The 25,106-nt window shown below is 40.8% G+C and overlaps 1 protein-coding gene across 6 annotated transcripts in view; it reads right to left on the minus strand.

Annotated features, from left to right (window-relative positions):
* Nucleotides 1–1,917: 1,917 nt before the first annotated feature.
* CNKSR2 (connector enhancer of kinase suppressor of Ras 2) overlaps nt 1,918–25,106 on the minus strand; it is a 294,934-nt gene continuing 271,745 nt past the window's right edge. For 4 of the 6 annotated variants that reach the window (XM_030885794.2, XM_030885793.2, XM_004709920.2 and 1 more), the window contains 2 exons: nt 6,891–7,087; nt 1,918–4,243 (listed from right to left, as the gene is read on the minus strand). In XM_030885794.2, coding sequence (XP_030741654.1) covers nt 4,028–4,243; nt 6,891–7,087 — 413 coding nt within the window. In that variant the 3' untranslated portion in view covers nt 1,918–4,027. Of the gene's footprint in view, nt 4,244–6,890; nt 7,088–13,049; nt 14,383–15,206; nt 15,277–25,106 lie in introns of those variants that run through there. The other 2 variants (XM_045290781.1, XM_004709921.3) reach the window with 2 other exon arrangements.

The raw sequence follows: 25,106 nt of genomic DNA on the forward strand, positions 1-25,106 counted from the left end.
GTCGTGTACATCTCCGGGGGCAAGGCCGGGAGGGGCGAGGGTGGCGCGAGTAGCCTCCGGGACGTATTCGCCCTGGGTCCCCGGGAGCAGACTTGGAGCAAGAGGGCGCCCATGGGCACAGCCCGTTTCGGGCACCACATGGCGGCACTGCGCGGCGCGGTGTTTGCCTTTTTGGGGCGTTATGAGCCCTTCTCTGAGATCGAGCGCTATGACCCTGGGGCGGACCAATGGACACGGCTGCGGCCGCTGCCCTATGACCGCTTCTGCTATGGGCTGGCCGTGGTGGAGGAGACGGCCCTGCTGTTGGGTGGGCTCAAGTGGCAGGACTCTCGCCAAGTGCCCACCCGAAACGTGGTGGGCTACGACTTGGATCTGGACCGCTGGGAAGACATCAGCTGTGCGCTGCCCTGGGCCTGGAGCGGCCTGCAGTGCGCAGTGCTGCAGCTGCCCGAGGATGGGGATGAGGAGAGGGACGAAGAAACCGGAAGGGCTCCCGATTTAGCGCTGGAATTAATAGGTTAGTCCAGGAGGCTCCCAGGGACAGAGGAAAGAATTGCACTGGACCAGGCTGATAGAGCAACAGATAGGCTTGTCTTAAGAAGGAAGCGCGGGGCGCAGTGGTTTCTGAAGGTGAAGGAGGCACACCAGGCCTTGGCCAAAGAGGAACATTACCTCTTATGCTGAGAATCGAAGGCCAAACCCCAAACCATACTTGCTGCCATCAGTAGGTTCCCACGGGAGCAGAAAGCCCCATGTTTCTCCCGCAGAGCTGCTGGTGAGCCTGAACTGCCGACCTTGTGGTTACCGATCGAATGTGCAACCCACGATGCCTCCAGGGCTTCTTGAACAGAAGGCAGGGGAAGGACAATAGAAGGGCATATGGGAACTCCACGATGGACTAGAAATGGATTTTCCAAAAGAAATCTGACCCTATTTTCCCTCCTACAGAGTGTTTCCTGAAGGGCTAAGCAATGAGAATTTTTGTGCCCCCCACCCCCACTTCTCCCGTCAAAAAAGGTAACAAGACGTTACAAGCACCACCCCAGAAGATGGTTGACTATAAAGGCTGGAATGTACATCATCTCAGAGGATGGCACGATCTACATAAATACTGAAGGGAAAGCGCCATGCTAAAATGGTAGGGCACCCTTGAAAGGAGAACTCTCATGGTGATGATCTGGAGCCACGCTCTTAGTTTTGCTTGTATGGTTTGATATAAATATGGAACCACGGGGGAAAATTCTCTGAAGGAAGCACTGTATACGATTGTCCAAAGTCTGCTCTTTTGAATCTCTCTGTCAGCCGCAGACTGTTTGGTTGTGGTTCTAGGTAGCTCCTTGGCGTAGTGGTTACGCATTGGGCTGCGATCCCCAAGGTGACCGATTCTCCACAGGAGAAACACGGGACTTTCTACTCCCGTAAAGAGTTACAGTTTTGGAAACTCACAGGGGGCGGCAGTTCTACCCTGTCCAGCTAGGATTCAGCACCGACTCCATGGAAGTTTTTTTTTAGAGCAGACAGTTCCTTGATTTTAGTTCACATTTAAGCAATTCTTAGCCAAAATAATCAGGCTCCTCAGTGAAGTGGGGCATCCAACCGAAACGAAACCATACGTATTTCTTTCATTCTCTTTATATGTTCATTCTGCAGTGGTTCATCCCCCGCCCCTCCCTTTACTTCCTTAAAGTTGTCTAGAGAAAGGAAAGAGAAGCAGGTGAAACTTCAAAGTTACTGTCCGGTAAATGGGAAACCAGCCTGACTGCTCAGGGTCTTGGCGAGGATATTAGCATACCCAGACCAGGGGCCTCTGCCCGCAAAACTTGGAACTGGCCACGGGGGGTAGGACGGTGTTGCATGATTAGGTAATGAGAAAGGTGTTAAGGGCATTGTAGGAAGAAAGCAGGTGCTTTGTAAGGATTCATTAAGAGCTGAATTTATTTGACTTCAGTTTTACAGTGCCGCCTCTCCCCTAGAATTGAAACGAATGCAATTAACTGTACAGATACATAGTGGCAAAAGGTCTCTTTCATGCTAGGTTAGCCACGAGATTTTTGAAATTCAGTATTTTAATTTTACCATTTAATACAACCGAGCTGACTTTACAAAAAAAAGCTGCTTCATAGCAACTGTTTGCTGTTTACAGGGCGAGACCAGGCCACTGTATACAGGCCACACCCATCAGAATACAGAGAGTATTATGTGAACATACACATTTGGTCTAGTAAACAACAATGTCTAAACACCTGTTTAACAAGCACACTTCATTTTAGGACAAGAGGGTTTTTTGTTTGTTTGTGTTTGTTTGGTTTTTGGCACATATACAAAAGTCCCACAAATTTAATGTGCGTCCATTATTCATGCAGTAAATAAATGTTCTTATATTTTTACAAATATGTTTGTTTTTTGTTTGGTTTTTGAAATGATAAAAATAGTACACTGGACCCCAAATCCCATACACACATTAATACATGATTTTCTCATCCACTTTGACTAACTATAAGATCACTGAAAATGTGCTGTAGAAAGGCCACTCTCCCGTACAGTTGTGCAAAGTCTGCAAAACCAGTCTGGCTGGGGAGTTCTTCACGTTCTCCGCTACTGCAAGAATAGTCACTGGGCTAGAGCGGAATTCTTAAAGATGAAAGTACATTCACTGAGTTGTACAGGCAGCAGTATACAGCTGAGTAAAAGTAGAGTTTAAGATACCGAGTAGTCAGGGAGGGTCCCCTCCTCCTTAAAAAAGAGCAAATTGTGACTTGTACGTTATGCAGCCAGACACTAAAAAGCAGCACGGTCATTAGCATGCTGTGATCACTTTAGAGAACGTGACTTTTCTAAATGGAAATAGGTGAAGAGGATGTCTTCATCGACTTCATCCACTCTCGGACAATTCATGAAGCTAGGACCAGCCTCATAATAGTTCTCGCATATAAATCGATGTAGCTTATCTCTGAGTAACCTTAGGAAAGAAGTACAGTTTTGATTGTTGCCATACTATAACACACATCAGCCTGTAACTAGACATAGTTCACTTCCCTGCCTGAAGTAGAATTATATTAGTTTAATTAATAGACTGGCGGGGTGGAGGGATCAGACGCTAACTGGAAAGTTGATTTTTTTTCTGTTTATATCTTGTAGTAGTTTATGAGTTGGAGATTGAAAGCTGTTAGCTGCCTTTCTGGGTGAGTTAAGTCTGTTGTTGTGTGTGTGTGTTTTTTAAAAAAACCCATTCTCAAACTCCTCTGTACACAATCAGCATTTCATCACTACAAAAATAAAGGAAGATTTAAACCAAGAAAATAAAGCAGCTCTATCTTCAATTTTGGTCTTAGTTACAAAAACATCTTACAAAGCTTTGCCCTGATACACCATGAAGTGTTCTCATAGATTTGGAATCATATCTCCATTAACCAGCTTGCACAAGTTAATAGACTATTAAGACGGATAGTAGATACCTGAACTTTTCTTATGTCGATGCTTTTCTATGTTGCTTAACTCTTGTAGGCGCATCTACATTTCACAAAAATAAAACTACAGCATTAAACTTTGTGCAATGTTTAAGAAAATTCTCAGAACACTTTAATAAATATAAAAAACTTTTAAATTCTTTCCCACCCACAAAGATGTCTGCACCTGAAAAAATGTGATTTAATTTTTGAAGTCCTGTTTATATAAAATTAACTTATAGGGAGAAAAGATGACCTTAGATATAAAACTGCCTTTTTGTGGTTCTTACTAGTCGAAGACCACCTGTCTTTAAATTGTTTGCAAAAGTTAATTTTGAAGTCAGTAAAGACAGTTTATTTTGCACATGGTAAACACAAGCTGAGCACTAACTGCATATAAAATATACAAATGCTCATTAAAGACAGTGGGATTGTGACCTTATATGGTTGGTTTCATATACCAGTCGTTCAGTAACATTAAAGTATAGCTCATCGAGTGTCCCACACATCGATATAAAAACTACCCTATGTACGTGTTCAAAGTACCCGAAGGTACCAGATGGCCTGAAGGCAGAATACACTTACACGTGCGTTTCAATGTAAGAATGAGTGTGTGAGAGAGAGGAAGTGATTACATCTACGTCAGAGGAAATACTTAATGGGTTATTTGAAGTGGTGTTTTGACAGATATCCAAGAACAGGTCGAGGTACATCTGCTTCCATTGTTGGAATTCTTTAGATGTCAAGTCTGGATTGTCAAGAACTTTATCAATAATGGCTACTTCCCCTTCTCTGGCCTGAAAAGCAAAAGGATTTGACAGTTAAGATAGAGACAAACTTTGATTCCACGTTACAAGGGAAACAGTCGATTGGCAAACAGTAACATGTGCTGCCCTCTAAGAAACTGCGCTTGTATAAAATATTTTGACTCAAATCCCAGTGTACTTTTTTCTAGACCCGAGTGATGTCTCATATTGTTCATACTCTCTGATTTTCTTTTCTCCTGGCCAATCCTCATTCTTTAAGAACCAGGTCACTTGTCACTTCTTCGTGGACCCTTTCCTTCAATGCGTGGGAAAAATGTGCTCCCTCTTGTATGTCTCCCTGACGCATCATCATTGGCTCCAGGAATCCACTAGATCATATGCTGTCTCTTGAGTTATTTTTGTACCTGATCTACCTCCTGCTGTATGAGCTAGACTCCTCGTGTATGCCGGAGAGAAAATATGGCCTTCTTCACCTACGTAAGTCTTGCTGTGTGAAGGCGGTAGTCGCCTTCCTGCAGCCTGTGGGCCTCAAGGGGAACCAGGGTCTGCCTTTTATCTTGGAGGCCAGCTATCACCACAGCACCACCTCACCTGTGGAAGAAGTGCATTCCCCAAGTAGAAATCGGAACAGATGAGGGTTTCAGGCAGCCTGAGAGTTCAGTGTTATTTAAGGACCCAAGGTTGTCCTGGAGTCCAGCAGAGCACCTGTCACACATACTTATTGTACTGAAGAGTCAGGTGCTCAGAGGTTTTGTTATTAGAAGAGAATCCATTTGGAGAGGAGTCTACAGAGCATACAAGATAAGTGCAAGGGGCAGAGAGAAGGGGGAAGAGAGGAGAGAGAGCGAGCGAGAGTGCGCTCATGTCTTCAGAATATGTGAGCCTAACTTGCTTCAGAATGTTTGCTTATCTTATAACCCCGGCAGAGTTTGGCGCTAAATAGATTCTTTAAATTTGGAGAGGGAAGCTATCTTTTGAAGAGGCGATATTCATATGGCTAGTATCAAACTCACTGCCATCCAGCTGTTTTGGACTCACAGTGACCCTATAGGACAGGATAGAACTGTCCCTGTGGTTTTCAGAGACTGTAACTCTTTACGGGGCTAGAAAGCTTTGTCTTTCTCCTGGGGAACAGCTGGTGGTTTCAAACTGCTGACCTTTGGTTGCAGTCCAACACATAACCACTACACCAACTCTGTGTAACATTAGGGTCTCAGTTACCAACATCCTATTGTTATTTCCCATAAATTTGCAAGGGTGTTCATGAATATCAATGAAAAGCGAACAGACTTTAAAAACGTTGACTGTTTGCTCTCAGAATCCCTGCCCCACCCACCCCACCTTCCCTGACCTCATCATTGATTCTCTATTTTGGTGATCTCATTGGTAGTCTTCTACTGTTCAAGATCACAGACCCTCAGCAACATACTACGCATCTGAACCACTTCCCCCAGGAGCCCTCTGACCCTTTGTTTCCTGAAGTTCCTGAGGCACACACCCTATGTAATAGTTCTTTCCCATTTGGGATTTGTCAAAGGTGCTTAGGCTAAGTTTGTATGGCAGGCTCTCCACTGGAGTGTCCTAGAAGCACTGCGTGTGGCTGCTGCTTTTTCCAAACTTCCTTTTCTCCCCTATCCACACAGTGAGGGGAACTCACTTTGTTGCTGACTTCAACTTTCTGCTGTCCTCCTCTGCTCTCAGAAAACCTGACTGCTAACCAAAGGTGGGTGGATTGAACCTCCTCCGGAAAAAAGTGGCAGGCTGCTTCCGTAAGGATTATTACAGCCTTGGAAACCCTATGCGGCAGTTGTTGTCTGTCCTATGGGATCCCTATGAGTCAGAATCAACTTGACAGCAACAGGGACTCTGCTCACATTGTCACCTCCTTCCCGATCTGGGGGTGGCATATAATAAGGTAACGGGGGATAAATTTATAAGAAATCACTCTTGGAAATGTAAACGTAACATATGAGTTGAGGCTGATCATGTCGTCTATGATGAGATCAATGAGAAAATGTCTACATGGAACACAAACTGCAGTGGCTTCACTCTCAGTGCCTACTCATTAAGGTAAAGAATATTCACAGAAGAGCTTTTAGCATCCACCACTGTATTCTGCATGCATGATGTATTCTTTTAATAATGCTGAGAATCACCCCCTCTCACCAACAAGTCGTCTCAATTTCTAGTGACCCTGTAGGACAGATAACTATTCCTGTGGGTTTCTGAGACTGTAACTCTTTACAGGAGTGGAAAGCCTCATCTTTCTCCCGTAGAGAAGTTGGTGGTTTTAAACTGCTGACCTTGTGTTTAGGAGTCCACCATGTAACCCATTATGCCTCCAGGCATCTGATATTTATCTTAGGGAAGCCACAATGTGAGGAATAACACCAGCCCCCCAACACACACACCCCTTTTTTTAAAATAAAAAAAAAAGTCACTAACAGCTTGTGTTGTCCTTGGACTGTCACATGTCATCAGCCTTGTGGGACTTTATTTCAAAGTTGGAGATGATTTCCTCTTTACTCACATACTTCTGGGCTAGGAACGTCCCAGCCTCTGGTTCTTCTTCCCTCCCTCTCCAATTTGCCTTTCTTCATCTAGAATATCTGCTGATCCGATTTGAGTCCAAGAGTGAAACTCATCAAGAAATTCATTCTTCTACTTTAGTTCTTACCTTTAAAGTGCTTTTGAGAATTCTCAGCCTGTGTAGTTTTTCATTCATTACAGGATCATTACATCTCTTTATGAAGGACAGCTTGTATTCTAGCTTAGTTGAAATACGATGTTCTCCTAGAGGCGACAGACTGGCTTGCTCCAATGCCCTGTATAAATCTTGCAACGAGTCTCCTAACTTTTCTTGCTTACTTTCACCTGCAATATCCGTAAGAAAAAAAAAAGAATAAGATGAATCCAATGTAACACACAGTTATCTGACACTCCAAAAATCTATAAATAAAATGATAATAATTTAAAAGAACCTCCAAAGACAGAAAAGAAGCCAAACACAACCCAACCCACCGGCAAAACAGGATCATGAACGACTGGGAAACACTGTTATATTAAAAACAAAACAAAACAAAAAAACCCTCACAGCTGCTAGTTATATTGGATATAATTAACTACAGGCAGCCAATTGTTGTAGAATGATCAAATAATAGAATGTTTGCACTAACCAAATATTCTCCGTATAGCAAATCCCTGTATATGTCATGAGTCCATGTAGTGGAAAGAATTAGAGTACAAAAGGTACACAACACGGAAACAATCTTGCACATAATATATTTAAAAACAGCACTAAATCTTTTGTCATCTTACTGCTAAGCAGAGCAGTGCTGAGCCACAGGACTCTCCTGGGTTAGCAGGACTCAAGGAACGGCTTTCTACTTGACATTTTTTTCCAGACAGTAGAGTTCACTGGAGCATATTTGCTTATAAAAATCTTCCAATGATGTGCCATAGATGATAGTAGGTTTCATGTGACTGTCATGGTAATGCCTGCCACAGAGTAATATGTTAAATGATCCAAAATTGTCATCAATAATAATAATGCTTTCCTTAAGTGAAATATGGCAATAGGATGATTTGCAAATTTAAAAATATCTGGCAAATGCTAAGAGAAGCTATTTAGCATTTGTAAGACCTGAAGAAAACATTCCAATGAAATAATTTGGAATTACAATAATGACGACTGATTCAGCAGAGGATGTTAGATTGAGCTGAACAAATCACACTTGCATCTTATTCGTCAATTGCCTGAAGCCAGATTTCATGGATTTGTCAAGAAAGAGAAGTATAGATGAACTAGGCTTTGGCTGGAAGTAGCAGACTGGAGTGGGGTGGTATCATGTTTCTTTTAATACACAGCCAAAGCGTCATATTTGAGGGATACTCATGTGCTCACTTCGGCAGCACATGTAACTAAAATTTGAGGGATACTAATTATATTGCCCAAGAAGCAAATACCAACTGTTATTCATCCCACCATTGTTCATGGGATTGTTTCAGGCTTTCAGACATTTAAAAAAAAATCTGTAATAGCAGCCCTGGCAGCACATGGGTTAAGCGACTGGCTGCTAGTCAGCGGGTGGTTCCAACTCACCAGAGGCTCTGAGGAGAAAAGACTTGCTGATCTGCTCCCATAAAGATTTCCGCCTACGAAACCCTAAGAGCAGTTCTGTCCTATAGGGTCACTATGAGCTGGAATCAACTTGAGAGCACACAGAACAACAAGTGGTAGGAACAGTAGTCAATACTCACATGTGCTAAGGCAGTAGGACCAAATGCTTAGCATTTATTATCTTATTTAACTCTCACGGCAATATTAAGAGGAGATCTAGTCTCTTTTCGCAGGTACCTCTTATCGCAGGTACCGTGTCCAAGCTCACAGCTAGTAAGTGGTGGAGCGAGAAAGCTAACTGGGCAGTTTGGCTCCAGAAATCCTGCATTTTTAACCAGAATTCTACATTTGCAAGTGCTAATGTGAGCTTGCCTTAAAAAGGTAGCACATAAAAGATTTTTAAAAGAGAGTACTAAAATGGCCTGGAAAAATCACAAACATATAGTACCTTAAGTGGAAGAGATTAACTTTAGAATTAAAGAACAGTTTGGTTCAAATTTCAAATTCTACTCTTGGCTCTGCTGCCAGGGTTAGCAACGAATGGCATGATTCTTGAATCCTTCCACTAGGAAAGCCTTTGTCGTCAGCAAATGCGATCACTACATATGTGCCAAGTAGTCTCTAATGAATTTTAACTTCTTAGCCAGAGCATACCTTTGAACTATCCACATACAGAGATTTAAATCCCTCTAAATAACAGTTTGAAAAATCTCTACTGGCTCATCTTTGAGTGTTTTCAACACCTACAGGATTGTGCAAAATGGGTGGATGGAAGATCGTTAACATGGAAGAGCTGTTTTGTGGGTTAAGAGCAAGATTGAAGCAGACAGATAGGACTGGTTTGGAACAAAGAAAGCACACAGTCACATCCATTAGCGCAAGGAAGTGGCGTTGTAGAAACAGGGACATACTTGAACAGCAGACATTCCATTTCATAAAGCCATGCGTTAGGGAAAGGACCCCAAGGAATTATTTAGTCATCAGTGATCTTTTTGTCTCATGGAAAGCCTGCATCTACAGCTACATTTCATAGAAGTAGGAGGCCCAAGCGATGTAAATTATAGTAGCTAAGGTATTCAATGACCTCCTAGAAAGAAGTGAAGGAAAAGGGGGTTGCAATCGATTTAAGGGAGGCTTTTTACATGGTAAATTTTTATTTTAAGATAACCTTCCTCCGTATTACTTAATATGGTAAAGAGTATCTATTTTGTTTAAGAAAACCAAAAACAACTTGACCCAGTTTTCTCCCCACGCACCCCTGCTATTCTTACAGTGAATAATGGGGCATGCGATCAAGTTTTCATAAAACCTCAATGTCGTTTCACTTTAAGAAAGGTAAAGATTTTAGCATAATGAACGACACACAGTGCTATTAAATAAACAGAAACCGCAAGCTTTCCCTCGCCCTTTTTGCTGTTAAGGGGGATAAAAAAGCCTTCAACCAAAAGACAACATAATTCTACACAGAATCTGGTTTGACAGCTGTAAGAAGAATTGCGGATGGATTGATCTCTGGGGCAGCACATTTAAACAAGGACTCACACCGAGACAAACACGGAACCACTTCCACGTTATTGTAATGCCAGAGTGTGGATTCTACCTGAGATGAGTAAAGGCCCCTGCACCGAGCAGACCCATGTAAACACCACACAAGACTCAGTCCTGGAATGAGTAAGGCAGAAGGGTTGAAAAGCCAAGCTCCCCCAAATGCCACCACTTACTCAACATTGTAAGACTAGACAAAGGGTCCTTTTATTTTCGAAGGATGGAGGGTAAGGGGCAGGCAGCCAAATTATAATCTGATTCACTGCGCTCAACAGTCAAAACACAACACAGAACTCAACATCCAAGACAAAAACAGACCTTCATTTTCGTTTCTAATTTTCAATTGGTTTCCTTGATTTTTCTCAGCTGAATACCAATTCAGTCAATCTGAGTTGCTGTTGCAACTGAAAACATGAAAGCACCGTTATTTTCTTCTCTTTGCCCTCTTCTTCTCCGTCTCCTTCTCCTTTCTCTTCGGGCTTCTGTGTTTTTAACACCCTGGCTTTTCTTCACTCAGAAGCAGCTTGCCCTGGAGGCTGGCTTGGCAAGAGCAAGCAAGCCCTTGGTGAGGTCTGCTCCCAGACTGGCGTTCTCCCCTTTTTGGGAGGTGAACGGAGCGCTTTGGAAAGTTGGCAAAGGAGAGGGGACCACATTGAAATCACAGGACACATCACGGAGTCTTCTGTGATTTCTAACCATTCATTTCTATTTGATTCATTCAGAAAAATGTTTTAAATCTGTACCTGGTTGGTTTAGTCAGAAAGCGATGGACCTATTCTGAAATAATGCCCCTCCCCAATTATATTTATCTTTACCAATGTGGGAATGAGGACTGAGTCAGACTGTATACTTGTTAAACTCCAATTTGATCAAAGCAAAGCTGTTCCCGTGCCTGTATGCAATTTGATGGACGAATAGATCTGAGGATTACACTGAAGTTGTGATTAATTTAACTTGTAACCTGTGCCCAAGAGGGTAGTTCCTGGCTGTGTCCATACACGGCGGGGGTGAGAGATTATTCACTTTATGATAGTGACATTAGGGAATCTTGTCATCTCAAGCTGTGTGTGATCTCCTGATCATAAGTGAGCAACAAGAGCCCCAAGAACAGGTGCGCTAAGGGGAAATCACAATCTCTTGGGGAAACTGTTCCTGAGAGACCAAGCGCTCTTTTCGCTGATGGATTTCCTTCCATTTAAGCTCAGTGGTCTCTGCCATTTTTGGATTGTGGCCCCGGGCCAGCACATTTCCTTCCCGTACCTCCCCGGGGCCATGTGTATCATCTCCTTCTTGTCCCTGGCACAGCACCTCAGGCACCCAACAAGTTGGAACAGAACGATGATCTTCCTTCTACTTTTTACGTGAAACACTCTCGAAGGAGCCCCGTGTCAGGTGGCTGCGTAATGATCAGGACAGTCCCACGTGTAAACGTATCATTCCGGTTTCGTTAGGAACAAATAAGGAGAGGAGTACAAAGGTGATGATCTGAATGTTTGCTCTGGTGGCCCCACACCTGCAACCACAATGTTGAGGGACAGTAAAACTATAAGGAACTCTACCCTGCCCACCCCCCACCCCCATTCCCAAATTGACAAAATGAGTAACCAATTGGGTTCCTGAAAAACCAAAATGGATCATCAGGTCTGGGACACGTGCTGGAAGGGATTCGTGCTCTTTTGAAAACTGGACACCGATGTCCTCGCAGAGAGTTTTTTCCGTCCATAACACATCTTGTGTAATGAACACGGAGGTTGTGAAAGGTTAAATGACAAGTGGGAGAGAAGGCTGCAGCAAGTAGTATTAGTCACCAGTCCAATCTGACAGACATTTGTTCTTGGACAACAGCAGAGGATTTTGAAGGTGTCCAGGCGGATAATATCAAGCATGCGGAACACTATTCTTGTCACTGGGGTGGCGGGGGTGGGGTGGGGGCACTTAATATTTTCACTGAGGTCACAGGAAGATTTTTCTATGATTACTAAATTAATATTATCAAAATGAATGATAATATTATTCTTTATATGTCAGGTGGTAATGATACTTTCAATGGATTTAATGTCTTTGTAGGTTTTATACTAAAGATAATGAAGTATTTAGGCATCTACACTGCAATTGCATTTTTTTTTCTAATTGAATACTAGCTCTTAATCCATGCTTTTATATAAGTCAACTAGCTATGCTCAGCATTGTAAAACTAGGTAGAGGGGAGTTCACTATATCAGAAATAAGCAGCAGCTTTTAAAAGCTGACTTGTAAGGCTTTATTCTTTAATCAACTCCCTGTTTCATAATTAGAAGTAACTGGTTTATTATCTTTTAGGAAAAATAACAAGATCCAAACATTTCTACTAGGCAATAATTTCTCTGATTTAAAAAAAAGTCAATTTTAGTGGAGGAAGTGTGTGCGCGCGAGAGAGACCATATAAAAAACACAGTACTCCCTTAAAATGATACTTTGAATACATCTAATGAAACTACTGTGTCTTTTAAAAGTACATTTAAAGCCCACCTTTGTAAAAATAATGGCCTGCTTCACAAATTCAAGTTATGGCCTATGTGGGTGTTTGTAAACCCCCTCTTCAGAGGAGTAAAATTTCCTTGCACAGGGCTGGGGAGGCAGAGACAGAGCTGAAGTTTCTGCAACATTTCATTCTCTAAGCTGGTGATTTCTGCCAAATCATGTGGCTTTAAGGAAACCAATCTCTGGTGGTGGTTGAATTTTCAGGGAACTACAGTCCCATTCATGATGACTATTTCAGATGGCAAAACCTTGGTGCCCTGGGCATCGATTCATGGACTCAAAGAAGGGAAGGTTCTTTGAAGGCCAACTGCAAACCTAAATGACAGAGCTTCAATTTGCCTGCAACATTTAGAAGATCTGACTAGGAGAGCCAGGGAGGTCAAGGACTGAAGAAAGGGACCATTTAGATCCAAAGCTCAGAGATGATTATAAGGGAAAAGTAATGTATAGTCATTGTATTTCTTCATGAAATGAAACTAAAATTCCTCAGATCATAACACTTTACTATGACTTAAATAGGGAGAATTAACCATGACATTCTCATTAGTATTAAATGCCAAAAAATGCATTTTGATGTATTTCTATTAAAAAAGCCACGAGATTTACATACTTAAAGCAGACATGCGAATGGTTAGAGCACAGAGGCAATCGTAAGGCAGATCAATGTGATTTTATTCACAACACAAATTCCATCTGTGAGAAAGAAGCAACGATTGTTTCTCTTTAGAAAGATATTTACGATCAAGCATACTAAGCAAATTATTTATCTAGCTAAAAATATCTGATACCAATTGGTTGTATTTTTATTTTGAAGAAATTTATATATTTTTTTACAGGTATTCACATTATGCAATACCACACACTGCGGCGACAGGAAGAAAAAAAACATTTCAAAATACAATTTTAAATGATCTCTTCATTGCACAGTATGAAATATCCATTGATTAGCAGTGAAGCTATTACAGGGTATCTTATCCAACTAAATAAACAAAATTTCACAACCACTACAGAAGAAAAATAAAGCAATATTGAGCCATAGGGGACCCAGTTACACAGTATTAAATAATAACTGAAGCTAGTTTGAAAGACATCCCGACAAAATATTTTTTTCAGAAATCAAAATCACAGCCTATAGATTATGAATATTTTACAGAAAAGAATAGCTCATGCCTGTCCTAATAGACAACACCATTGATATACAAGGGCCAAGAAATAAGGAGAAAATTAAGATTTTATCTGAGGAATCTAACAAAGCCTGGAATGAGGAATTGTCATTATTGTCACCAAAGCAGTCTCTGTGTTGCACCTGAATACACTTTATAATAGAATAAACATTGTAAATTGAAGAGAAGGGTGTGGAGACCTTGCCTTAATAGATTACACTTGATTTAGTACAATACAGCACGTCAACGATGAAAAATGCAAAATACACTTATACAGCATTTACTTCCCCTGCTTTGCCTTCAAGAGGCCATCACAAAGTCCGTTACACAGCCCCGGTTTTCTAGTGACTGGAGCAGAGCCCTCTCTTTTCTTGGGGCCGGGAGAACACAACTGAAGTGTCACCACAGAGCCCTTCCCAGCACGCCCCTTTCCCCTTCTGTTCTCCCACACACATGCCGTTTTCTGTACTCGGCTCCATCTCGATTAGCTTTGATCTTAGGCTAGTCCCAATGCAGAAAGCTCGAATTCTTCTGAAGAGTGGCCGCCTGCCCCTCTTAATATCCCTTCAGGGAGGCCCCCAATCCAAAAAACGATGATCTACACTTTTTTAAAAAGTCTGTTTTCTGTTAGAAACAGCAAGGACGAGGCCATTTTAGTTGCTTGCAAGAGGTTGATGTTGAGTCTGCGCCGTGCCGACTCTCTCCGATCTAAATTCTCTAAACATTAGCTTATCAATCTGTCAGTCCAATGGATTCAGTGCCAACAGAAGTGGATCCGATTTGGCATGGAGAGGTTCTACCAACTCTCGTAGTGTATTAGCCTAATATGATAAAGCAGTGATACAATATGATGAAAGACCTGCAAGTGCCATTATTTCCAAAAGCATATTAGTATCTGTATTAGAAATACCATCATGCAATACCCATGAAGAGAAAATAGAAAAAAATGTGGCTAAAATTGCATATGGTGTTAATATCATAATGACTTTCTGTTGGCATGCAAGTCTACTTGGGCATAAATTGGAGACTTTGGGCATTCAGCTCAACTATTTGGAAATGCCAGTCTTAGGTCGACAAAACAATATACAGCACAAATAAAATCTTTTCTCACCTCCATACTTGTTTATACACAACTATAATTTTAATAAAAAATTTCAAGTTAAAAGTATTCTCTAGAGACATGGAAAATGATCAGTTTTTCAATAAAAATGAACTATTTCTATATAAGATCTTTCCTGACATTCAATCAAAAATAAATTTTCTGCTCTACTTTCTTTGGAGCTACCCCAATATATATGCTAAACCCAAACCACACCCATTGTCATGGAGTCTACTCTGACTCATCGTGACCCTATAGGACGGAGTTGAACTGTCCTATACGGTTTCCAAGGCCGTCATCTTCAAGGAAACAGACTGCCACATTTTTCTCCCGGAGCTGCTGGTGGGGGGTCTAACTGCTGACCTTTTTGGCAAGCAGCCAAACACTTAAGCACCAGGGCTCCTTGTTAGATACACTAAGGGGTCCTAATCAGGGAGCTAGCACAAGGGCCCAACTACTGTCTCCAGTGGGTAGGCCACATGCTGAACAACAAGGCGAAGACAAATGAAATGCTGTAATAAACACGATGAAAGAGTGACTTTATACCTGAGCATAAGCCATATGTCAAGGAGTTAAGAAAGTAGAAGAGACTGAAGTTTCTGAGTGACCTGAGAAACTAAGAACAATTTGGGTAAAATAAACTGTAGTCTCTTTCAGTTCACTTTATTCTGGATTTTCAGAAGTCCCAATATTTTCAGCCAGCATAAATCAGCAATGTTATTAAAAAAAAATTCTTTTAACCACAACCCCTTTATAGTAGCTTTTGAACTATATAAAAAAGTAGGAAAAAAGTGGGAGAAGGGACAGAGAAAGCATGTTGTTCATGACCACCTGCCCTAGAAAATGGGGAGGGGCATCTATTGCCCTAAACACTAGCGTATCCAGAAAATAGGATATAGTTCAGTTCAGAAATCAGCAGAACTAATATTTGTTTATCACATCATTCTCCTTTTGCAGAAAACAGCCTCATCCCTCCACCCCCAAATCACATTAATTTCTTTTGCAGGAAATAAACTGTGAATGAAGTAATCTTCATATGGAGGTCAATTGGGGCACCGGGGAACGAACGCCTTAGGTTTTGGAATATTGGAGTGTGGGATGCTAGCTCTGGCTTCTATCACTTTGTTGCATAAGGTCAGAATTCCCAACAGCAAACTCGGGTGCAATCTAACCTTAGGCACAAGGTCGTTTCTAATTTATCTGAGCAATTTAAAAAGTGTGCAAGCTGTTTTCAACCCAACCCTCACTTCCCCTTAGGGACAAGGTTCTAGGAGTGGCTTAACATCTAAGGCATTCCCTAACACGCCCAATGAACCCACACGAAAACTTCCAAAAATCAGCTACTGAAAACCCTATGGAGCACAGTCCTACTCTGACACACACGGGGTTGCCACGAGTCAGGGTCAACTGGAGGGTTGGTGGCGGTGGGAAGCCTAAAACAGAGCCTGGCAATTATGTTATCTTAGTAAAATCCCACATTCTCCAGCAGTTTCCAAAAACAAAAGAAAGAAATCCAAACACCTCAAATCGTACCAGTTGCTATTGAGTTGACTCTGACTCCTGATGACAAGGACTTAGAAGGATGTGCCACAAGATTTCAATGGCTGTACTCTTTGGGAAGTAGATTGCCAGGCCTTTCTTCTGATGCACCTCTGGGTGAACGCAAGCCTCCAACCTACCTGTTAGCAGCTAAGTGTGATAAACATTTGCACCACCCAGGGACTCCCAGTGTCTACACCTGCAGCCAGAGAGTCTATTTTGACTCATTGTGATTCTATAAGACAGAATAAGAACAGCTCCTTAGGGGGAGGTTTTACATTTAGGGGGGTGGGAGCAGACAGCCTCATTTTTTCTACTGTGGAGTAGCTTGTGGGTTTGAACCACTGAATTTCTGGTTATCATCCCCATACCTAACCCATAGCACCACCAGGGCTGTTGAATTCTACTCCAAGAGACCAGAAAGACCTTCTCTGTTAACAGATTGCCAAGGTGCAGGAGGATGGCGGGTAAGAATTGCTCTTTCAGGACTACAACTCGGCCAGTGGTCTGTACAAATATGTCTGGCTCCAGAACCTCAGGAGTAAGGGCATTGAACCATGTTAAAAACAAGCTTCTGAATGCTATCCCTAATGAACGGAATCAAACTTTCTGTGTCTGGCACGTGGCACTGTTAGCAAGCTCCCTAAGTGATTCTTGTGCCCACTTCAGTGCAAGACCTACTGCTCTAGGCCAGTCACACTGGGGTGGGCTGCATGATGATGAGGAGCCCGAGTGGCACAGGTGGTTTGTGATAGGCTGCTATCTGAAAGGCTGGCTGTTCAACTCCCCAGTGGCTCTGCAGAAGCAAGGCAGCCAAGGACACCCTTGAGGGCAGTTCCACCCTGTCACACAATAGGGCTGCCATGAGCACGGAGCCATCTGGACGGCAGCTGACAGTGAGAACGCAATGGAGAGGGGTGGCTGGAGTTCAGCTTCAGTTTTGCACAGCACACACAGGTCTTTTTGCAATCGGGAGCTCTATGGTTGAGGGTGTCACACACCATTGCGTTTGTAGTCTTACTACCAATGGACCACAACGTCTAAACATTCTCAAGGTTTCTGCTGAGGAATCTGATGCTCACCTCTTGGCTAACTGAGATGATGGTAAGAAAGATGAGGCTTTCTCCTCCCGTAGACTTAGTTCTGGAAACCCACCGGAGCGATTCTCCTCTGTCCTCTAGGGTGGCTTGTGTCCAAATTGACTTGCTGGCAGTTTGTTTCGTCATTGGTTGAATACACTGTTTAAAGCTCCACCTTTCAGTCGCATTAAATAATTCCTATTTATTTCTGAGGCAAACAGAACACCTACACAGATACTGCCCGACTCAATCCCACTGAATAAACTGCATGGATGTTTTGGTGTGTGCATTTTCCATCTAAGTCTGGAGAACATTGATGAGTCAGGTGGGTTAGGAGCTCGGTCACAGAAAAGCTACTGATCTATGGGAAATCTACATTAACTCTCTAAAAAATGCAAAACCACACAAAAACAAACCCACACCATATGATACTGCCAGGTGAAAGGCTGTCTTGACTTTTGTGAATCTCATGTTTATGGGCCTTCAACTTTTTGCAAAGCCCATTCTGTTTCTCAACACGTTCACTCTCCCTTTGAATTTGAATTGAGCTCTCTCTTAGCATCGTCCACTTCTTTATTTCTAACAGTCCCCTTCTCAAGCAGTCAAAGTACTTAAACCAGTTTAAACTATTTATTACCCCGATAGGATTATTTTTTAAAGGGTGAATAGAAATTTTAGATTCTTTTAAGGCAACAAAAACTTAAATTGTAAGCCTCTTGATTGTTTTGTTTTCATTGGGCTCATCTCTTGACTATAAAAACAGTCCCTGCTGCTGCTCTTCATTAGGTACTACAGTAGGAGTTCCTGATGGTGTGTGTTAGGCACAAGGTTGGTCGTTCAAACCCACCAACCACGCTGAGGGAGAAAGGGGAAGCTGTCTACTCCTGTAAAGATTTGGGGCCTTGGAAACCCTCTGAAGCAGTTGTACTTTGCTCCATGAGTTGGAATGATGTCAATGGCAGTGGGTTTGGGCTTTTAATTTGTTTGGTAAGTTTTTAACCAATTATATTTTGAAACACAGCATTTCCATGCTCCTACAAAGAAAATCAGTAATGTTTCGGTTTAGTATGTTAACATTTGTTGCATTTCCATTCTTCTTGGAAAGAATAAACATCCTATTTTCCTGCCACTTAATAACCCTCTGAAATTGAGCGGTGGATCCAGATGTCCTGCCATTTTGTATCAGAGGTTGGAGGACTTAATCCAGTGTGAACCCAGGTCCTATGCAAATTCTTTGAGACACAAGTTGAATCCAAATACGAGTATATGAAGGAGCTTGTTTCTTTCTCTTTTATTGTATATTAAATGATCCAACTATAAAAACCTCTCAAATGTTAAGTGGAAATTTAATTTCTGGAAAGATGATGAGTTTTAGAAATGTCATCGAGTTTCCAATAGGGTATCTGATATGGAATGCCTGAAAATGATATTATATCAAGCCTTTGTACTGATTCATTCCTGTTTGATTACCCCCCCCCATCACCCGAGTCTGCAGCTCCACCGCAGATATATTGAACCAAAATCTACATTTTTAACAATATTTTGGGTTAGTCTTATAGACATCCACGTGATTCATATGTATACATCTGGGGATTCAGTTAAAATGTGGGTTCCGATTCAGTATATCTGGGGAAGAAAATACAAATTGTCAGCAGGGGCATCGAACTCGGAAGCGCTGGATACTTGTGGGTAACTAGAGTGGTTCAACCAGCCTTGTTCAGTTTGAACATAAAAGAGGTGAAAAAATACTTTCCTGAATGAATGAGAGAGAAGAACATACTGGGACATGGTGGAGAGTGTCTAAGATCTTCTGATTCCTACTTATGGCTGAGTTCCAGAACTGGATTTACTGTGGAACTTGAAGGCAAATTGAAACCACTGACTACTTGCCAGAAGCCGTTCGCAAACAATAAAGGTGACCAATCACAGCCAGCCACGCCTAATGACAGCACCACACGAGGAACTCATGATCTTAGACTAGTTCTGTGCTTCTTAAAAAAAAAAAAATTACCCTTTGAAATTTCCTCTTCTTCTAAATGTACGCATTCAGAATTAAATTTTTCTTTTAGGAAAACAGGAACACATAACACTACGAGTTGATGTTGTTGTTGGGACCATCGAGCCAGTTCTGACTCATACTGACCCATTCCTACGTCTGAGCCCACTTGTTGAAGTCACCGTGTCAATCCGTCTCATCAAGGGTCTTCCTCTTTTTTGTGTACTTTCTGCTTTACGAGGCATGTTGTCCTCTAGGGACATGATAACATGACCAAAATACATGAGACAAAATCTCACCATCCTCACTTTAAGGAGCATTCCAACTGTACTTCTTCCAAGAGAAATTTGTCCATTTTACTGATATATTCAGCATTGTTCAACAGCATAATTTAAATACACCAAGTCTTCTGTCTTTTTAATTCACTATGAAACTTTTGCATGCATGAGGGGGTCAACAATAACATGACTTGGCTCATGCACCCCAGTCCTCAGAGTGCCATTTCTGCCCTTTAACCCACTAAAGAAATCTTTTGTAGATTTTTCCCATATATTGTTTTATCTCCTACTGCTACTTCCATAGGCATTGACCAGGGATCCGAGTACAATGAAATCTTTTGACAACTTCAATGTTTTTTTCTGTTGATCAAGCTGATGCTTGCTGATCCAGTTCTGAGGATTTTGTTTCCTTTACAGTGAAGTACAATTCATACTGCAGACTATCGTTTTCGATCTGCATCCCTAAGTCCCTCAGGCCTTTCTTGTTTTCAGCAGGCAGGGCTGCGCCATCTGCACATCATAAGCTGTAAATGAATCATCCTCCCATTCTGATATTCTGTCCCTCCTCAGACAGTACAGCTGCTTGGCTCATCCACTCTGCATGCAGACTAAGTATGGTGAAGTGCTACGACATGAAGGCACATCTGTTTCTAGTCCATGCACTAACCCCTCATTCTGTCTGAATAACTGCTTCTTGGTCCATGTACAGGTTCCATATGAGCACAACCTAAGGGTTCTAGGGCTCCCATTCTTCACAATGCCACCCACAATTTACTATTATCCACACAGTTGAATGCCTTTGCACGGGCAACAATTGATAGCCAATGACAATTATTTTTCTCAATGTAAGTATTGCAAAGAGTGGGCTCATATCTTGGTTCAGTATGTTCAGACCAAAATAGAAGCGTGTTTACTGTACTTCGATTATTCTCTTTCTAAAATTTGGAGGCGATTTTATCATAGAAAGTTCATTTCAAATATATAAGGTATAAGGTTTAAAAAATATCTTTTTGCTTGCTTAGTTTTAACTTAATGTTATAGGGCTGTGTTTCCCAAAGTGTGCAATACTGCCCCCTAGGGGTGCTGGAATCATCCATGGGGGCTGTGGCCGCAGATATGGGTACTTTCTCTTGGATTCTGTTCTTTTACTGTCATGGAATCAATTCCAACTCACAGTGACCGTAAAGGACATGGCAGAACTGCCCCTGTAGGTTTCCAAGACCGTAACTGTGGGAGTAGAAAGCCCCATCTTTCTCCCATGGAATGGTGGTTGTTTTGAACTGCTGACCCTGTGATGAACAGCTCAACACATATCCTACTACACCAAAAGTTTTTAATTGCCAGAGGGCACACAGTAATTTTTTCTGCAGAGGAGGCAGCAGGCCAAATAAGTTTGGGAACATATACTAGGGAGAAGGAATTGGAGAACTTTTATTTTATGAATGAGGGGTAAAAATTTCATGACAAAATACTTTGTCAAAATAATATGACGAATAGTAAAAAAAGGTTGTGTTATTTGTGCTTATAGCAGTTATGGAGCTCTCTAAGAATCAATTACAATGAAAATTTTTGATAAACCTAGCCACAAACAGATATGGAAATAAATGCTGTCCAGATAATTAGTGTTCCCCTAAATTGCCAAATCATAATTCCATCTTATGTGCACAACCCACATGAGATGGAGTATTTCCTGATGAAAGTAGTATTTCATCTTAATGTACCTATCAGTACACTTATAAATTAGTTATCTATGAGCATAGCATACACTCTGGCTTTTCCCATCTGCATTAAAAACCACTATCTGAAATAAAGGCAGACCTAGACTGCTCTTTACGTGAAGCTCATATACAAGAATTAACAATCCTTGGTTTTTATGCTTAATCCTTTTAAGGATTAAATGAAAACTTAAGTCGCAGAAGCATGTAATATGTTAATTCAATTTGTCACCTGTTTATTTTCAAATGAAGTGCTGTGCGAGATGTTGCAGAAACGTATACTCTGAAATGTTGCCGGGTTACATTGCCATCGCAAATGTCCCCATGCAGACTTTAAAATGGAAAATGGAAAGAATTCATTTTTGTGGACACACGGTGTTCAATAAGGATTTAACAGGTGCCTATTGGTATAACCCTGCGTGGTGCAAATTATTTGTAGTTGACTATGACCTAAAAACTCATGGTTTGAACCCACCCATGTACTTGAGAAGAAAGTCCTGGCAATCTGTCCCCTTAAAGATCATAGCCCAGTAAACCCCACGGAATAGTTCTACTCGGTCACACCAATGTGTGTGTGTGAGTATATCTAGTATATCAAATGTTAAGGGCCAAAATCTGTGAAGATGATAGTCTGAGCTCAAAGAGTTCATGGTATAACTCTTTCCCCATTTCTACCTTACAAGATTATTTGTCAATGAAAACAACCCTGTTTTATTACATACACATGTATAGATTCCATTACATATACTGTTTAATATATAATTATACCAATAGTTTTCTATTACATGCATGTGTTGATTTTAATCACTTACTGTATATATGTATATATACATATACATAAGTGGTGGTTCAGTGGTAGAATTCTTACCGTCCATGAAAGAGACCCAGGTCTAACTCTTAGTCAATGCCCTCCAGTACAGCCACCACCTGCGTTAGTGGCAGTTTGTGTGTTGCTATAATGTGGACAAGGTTTCAGTGAAGCGTTAGACTAAGACAGACTAGGAGGAAAGGCCTGGTGATCAATTTCCAAAACGCAGCTAATAAATGCCTTATGGATCACAACAGTCAGATGATGGAGTTGTCATAACTTAGGAACTGACTCTATGGCGGTTAACAGCATATAAAATGGGGAAAGGCAATTTCTGAGGCTTACAATAGACATTAAAACATTAAATCAGCTTTTGAACCCCTTCACCTTAGTGCAAACATATTTTAAATTATTTCAGTAAATGATATTATTCTGGGGTTATTAACAGAATAATTATACTAAGCTCCAGTGAGAAAAACCTTAGTTAAAAAAATAACCTGCCCTGGTAAATTTTCTTCAGCAGTGTGGGTGGATGGCAGCCTACTGGCAGATAAAATGTGGGGTTGTTTCTGCAACCTATTTTATATGAACAATTATTTTTTTAAATGTCTTTAAAGCTCTCCGCTCCAGCTCAAAGAGCTACAGAGGGTAACAAACCTGACCTGAAGTCTAAGACATGAAGCCAGTGTAGGAAACAAAATACTTTTAAGAAAAACCCTCAAATACTTGAGATAAAAATGCAAGTTTTTAACTTATGAGAATTTAACCTCTATCACTACCCAAGAAATGCTGGTGGTGCCAACAGTTAAGCACTGTGCTGCTAACTCAAAGGATGGCAGCTAAATCCATCAGCTATTCTGGCTTAGGAGAAAGAAGTGTTTACGTCTGGAATAATGGCAGTTTTGGAAGCACTATTGAGCAGTTTTACTCTGTCCCAGTAAGGTCACCATGAATCAGAATTGACTTGCTGGCACAACACCACCATCACCTTACATGTTTATATTAAAAGGATGTAATTAGATGTACCATATTCAGTCTGGATGATGATTAATATGTAGTACCTTGTTCCATAATGAAAACTGCTGACCTGAACAAACAAATCAGACATGGCATATTTCATCTGTTTATATGTTTTTTGCTTTGCCAAAAAAAAAAAGGGTATATTTGTACCAATCATATCTAACTTATTTTCTTGCCTGTTACTTTCAGTGAGTATTGCTTTGGTCCTTCCAATTCTAAAACAACCTTCTCTTTCATATCTGAGACAACCATTTCCAATCTTATCCTCTGACAAGCAGTTCCAATCTTATCTGAACCGTGATCCATTTATGTGATTGAGTGGTCAAGAAGTCTTCGGGACACTGACGATTCTTTTATTACTAACGCTATTTCAATTGTCCCTCATACTTGAATTCTCCAAAATGAGTATGTCCATAGGAGGAGGTCAAAATAGATCCTGGTGGGTATCTGTACCTGGTTGTGAAGATATGTTTAGTATGGTTACTTTCATAAACTATACAAAGTAAATGTACTTGTCTTATTAAATTCATATATTATTCTCAAAGTGCTGCCATTTTGATTTGGGTGGGATTGCCTTTATATTTATTTATTTCAACAATACTAATTAGTATCAGTTCCAGCATGCTACCAGCCCTCAAGGATAAATAAAGAGTAAAATATACCGGTATTGACCCACAAAAGTTGGTGAAATACTAAGCTTCCTTCAACAAGAGTGGAACAGGTATGTGTAGGCTGTGTGTAGAGTTAAGAAAATAAGTGATTAAAAAACCTTTTTATTGTAAATATGGTGAAGGTATAAAAGTGATTTTTTGGCTAAAGAGGTAGACATTATTTCCCCTCATACACTGCTGATGACTCTGGAAGATTACAATGGACCTCTGCTGATTATTATTTTTTGGCGATTGAGCTTGCAATATCATGAAAAATTGCAGTATTGATTGTTCTTCAATAAATTCTAAATGTTAATGCTTTATTACTAACCTCCTTGGCATACCAATCTGACACTTGGAATCATTTGCTATTACTTTGGGGCAACTGCCAGTTGAATTTATTAGCAATAAAGACAACTGAAACACCTTCCCCACAAAGCAAGCACCAAGGAAGGTATGAAGTTTGAGGAAACATTTGCAAGAATGTAAAACTGCACCTCAACAGTTCCTTAGCAGAATCTTTATTTTCCTTTACCTCAATAACTATTTATCAGAGTTCATATTTTCCTTTACCGCAAATCTGTAATGAACCTGAACTCTCATCTTAGTCAACGATGTCATCACATGATACTTTTTTAACCTAGGATAATCACATCATAGACTATTCTCAGAAATCCCCGCGGTTAAAGTCATTTGCAGATATTAACACATTTATTATGTTTACCTGTTTAAAAATGTACTGTGTACATGACAAGAAAAATTGGTAAAAAGCACTAGAAACTTCTGTCTGTAAGTTATATTGCTAGGATGTAAACTAATTAGCCTAATTGTCCAGCTTGATTAAAAACTCAGGAGTAGTGAGTATTTATAGTTAATCACAGATGTCATGGAAAGTGTTTGTTATTAAACTTTAGGCCATCAGACTCATCTGGCATTTGGGATGAAAAGCTAGTGAATCAAGAACATATTTACAATACACATATATATTTTTAATGCCCTATTATGTTTGAATTTCATTTTTCCCTCCTTATAAAATTACATGGCACTGCCCTTTTAAAGACAGCGAATTTTATTCAGGAGTTAGAGATGTGCTGACTCTCAGTGTGCTTATGGAAAAATAGAAATGACTTTACAGCTACTGAGAAAGGTTTCCAACTATATTTGTGTTTAACATTTAGCATCATATGCTGAATTTTACACTCACCAGTCTAATTACGAAAACTAGAATAGTATAGGGATTTTTTTAGGGGGAGAACTCCCTTTGCAAAATTCAAATGTTTGAAATGGAAAAAGACATAATGCAACTCAATTTGTATTCAAATATAGAAAGAATAACTTCCTACAAACGTGCAGAACAAAAT

This window comes from Echinops telfairi, unplaced genomic scaffold, assembly GCF_000313985.2.
Source record: "Echinops telfairi isolate 266 unplaced genomic scaffold, ASM31398v2 ScPeMD7_53;HRSCAF=182, whole genome shotgun sequence".
NCBI lineage: Eukaryota > Metazoa > Chordata > Mammalia > Afrosoricida > Tenrecidae > Echinops > Echinops telfairi.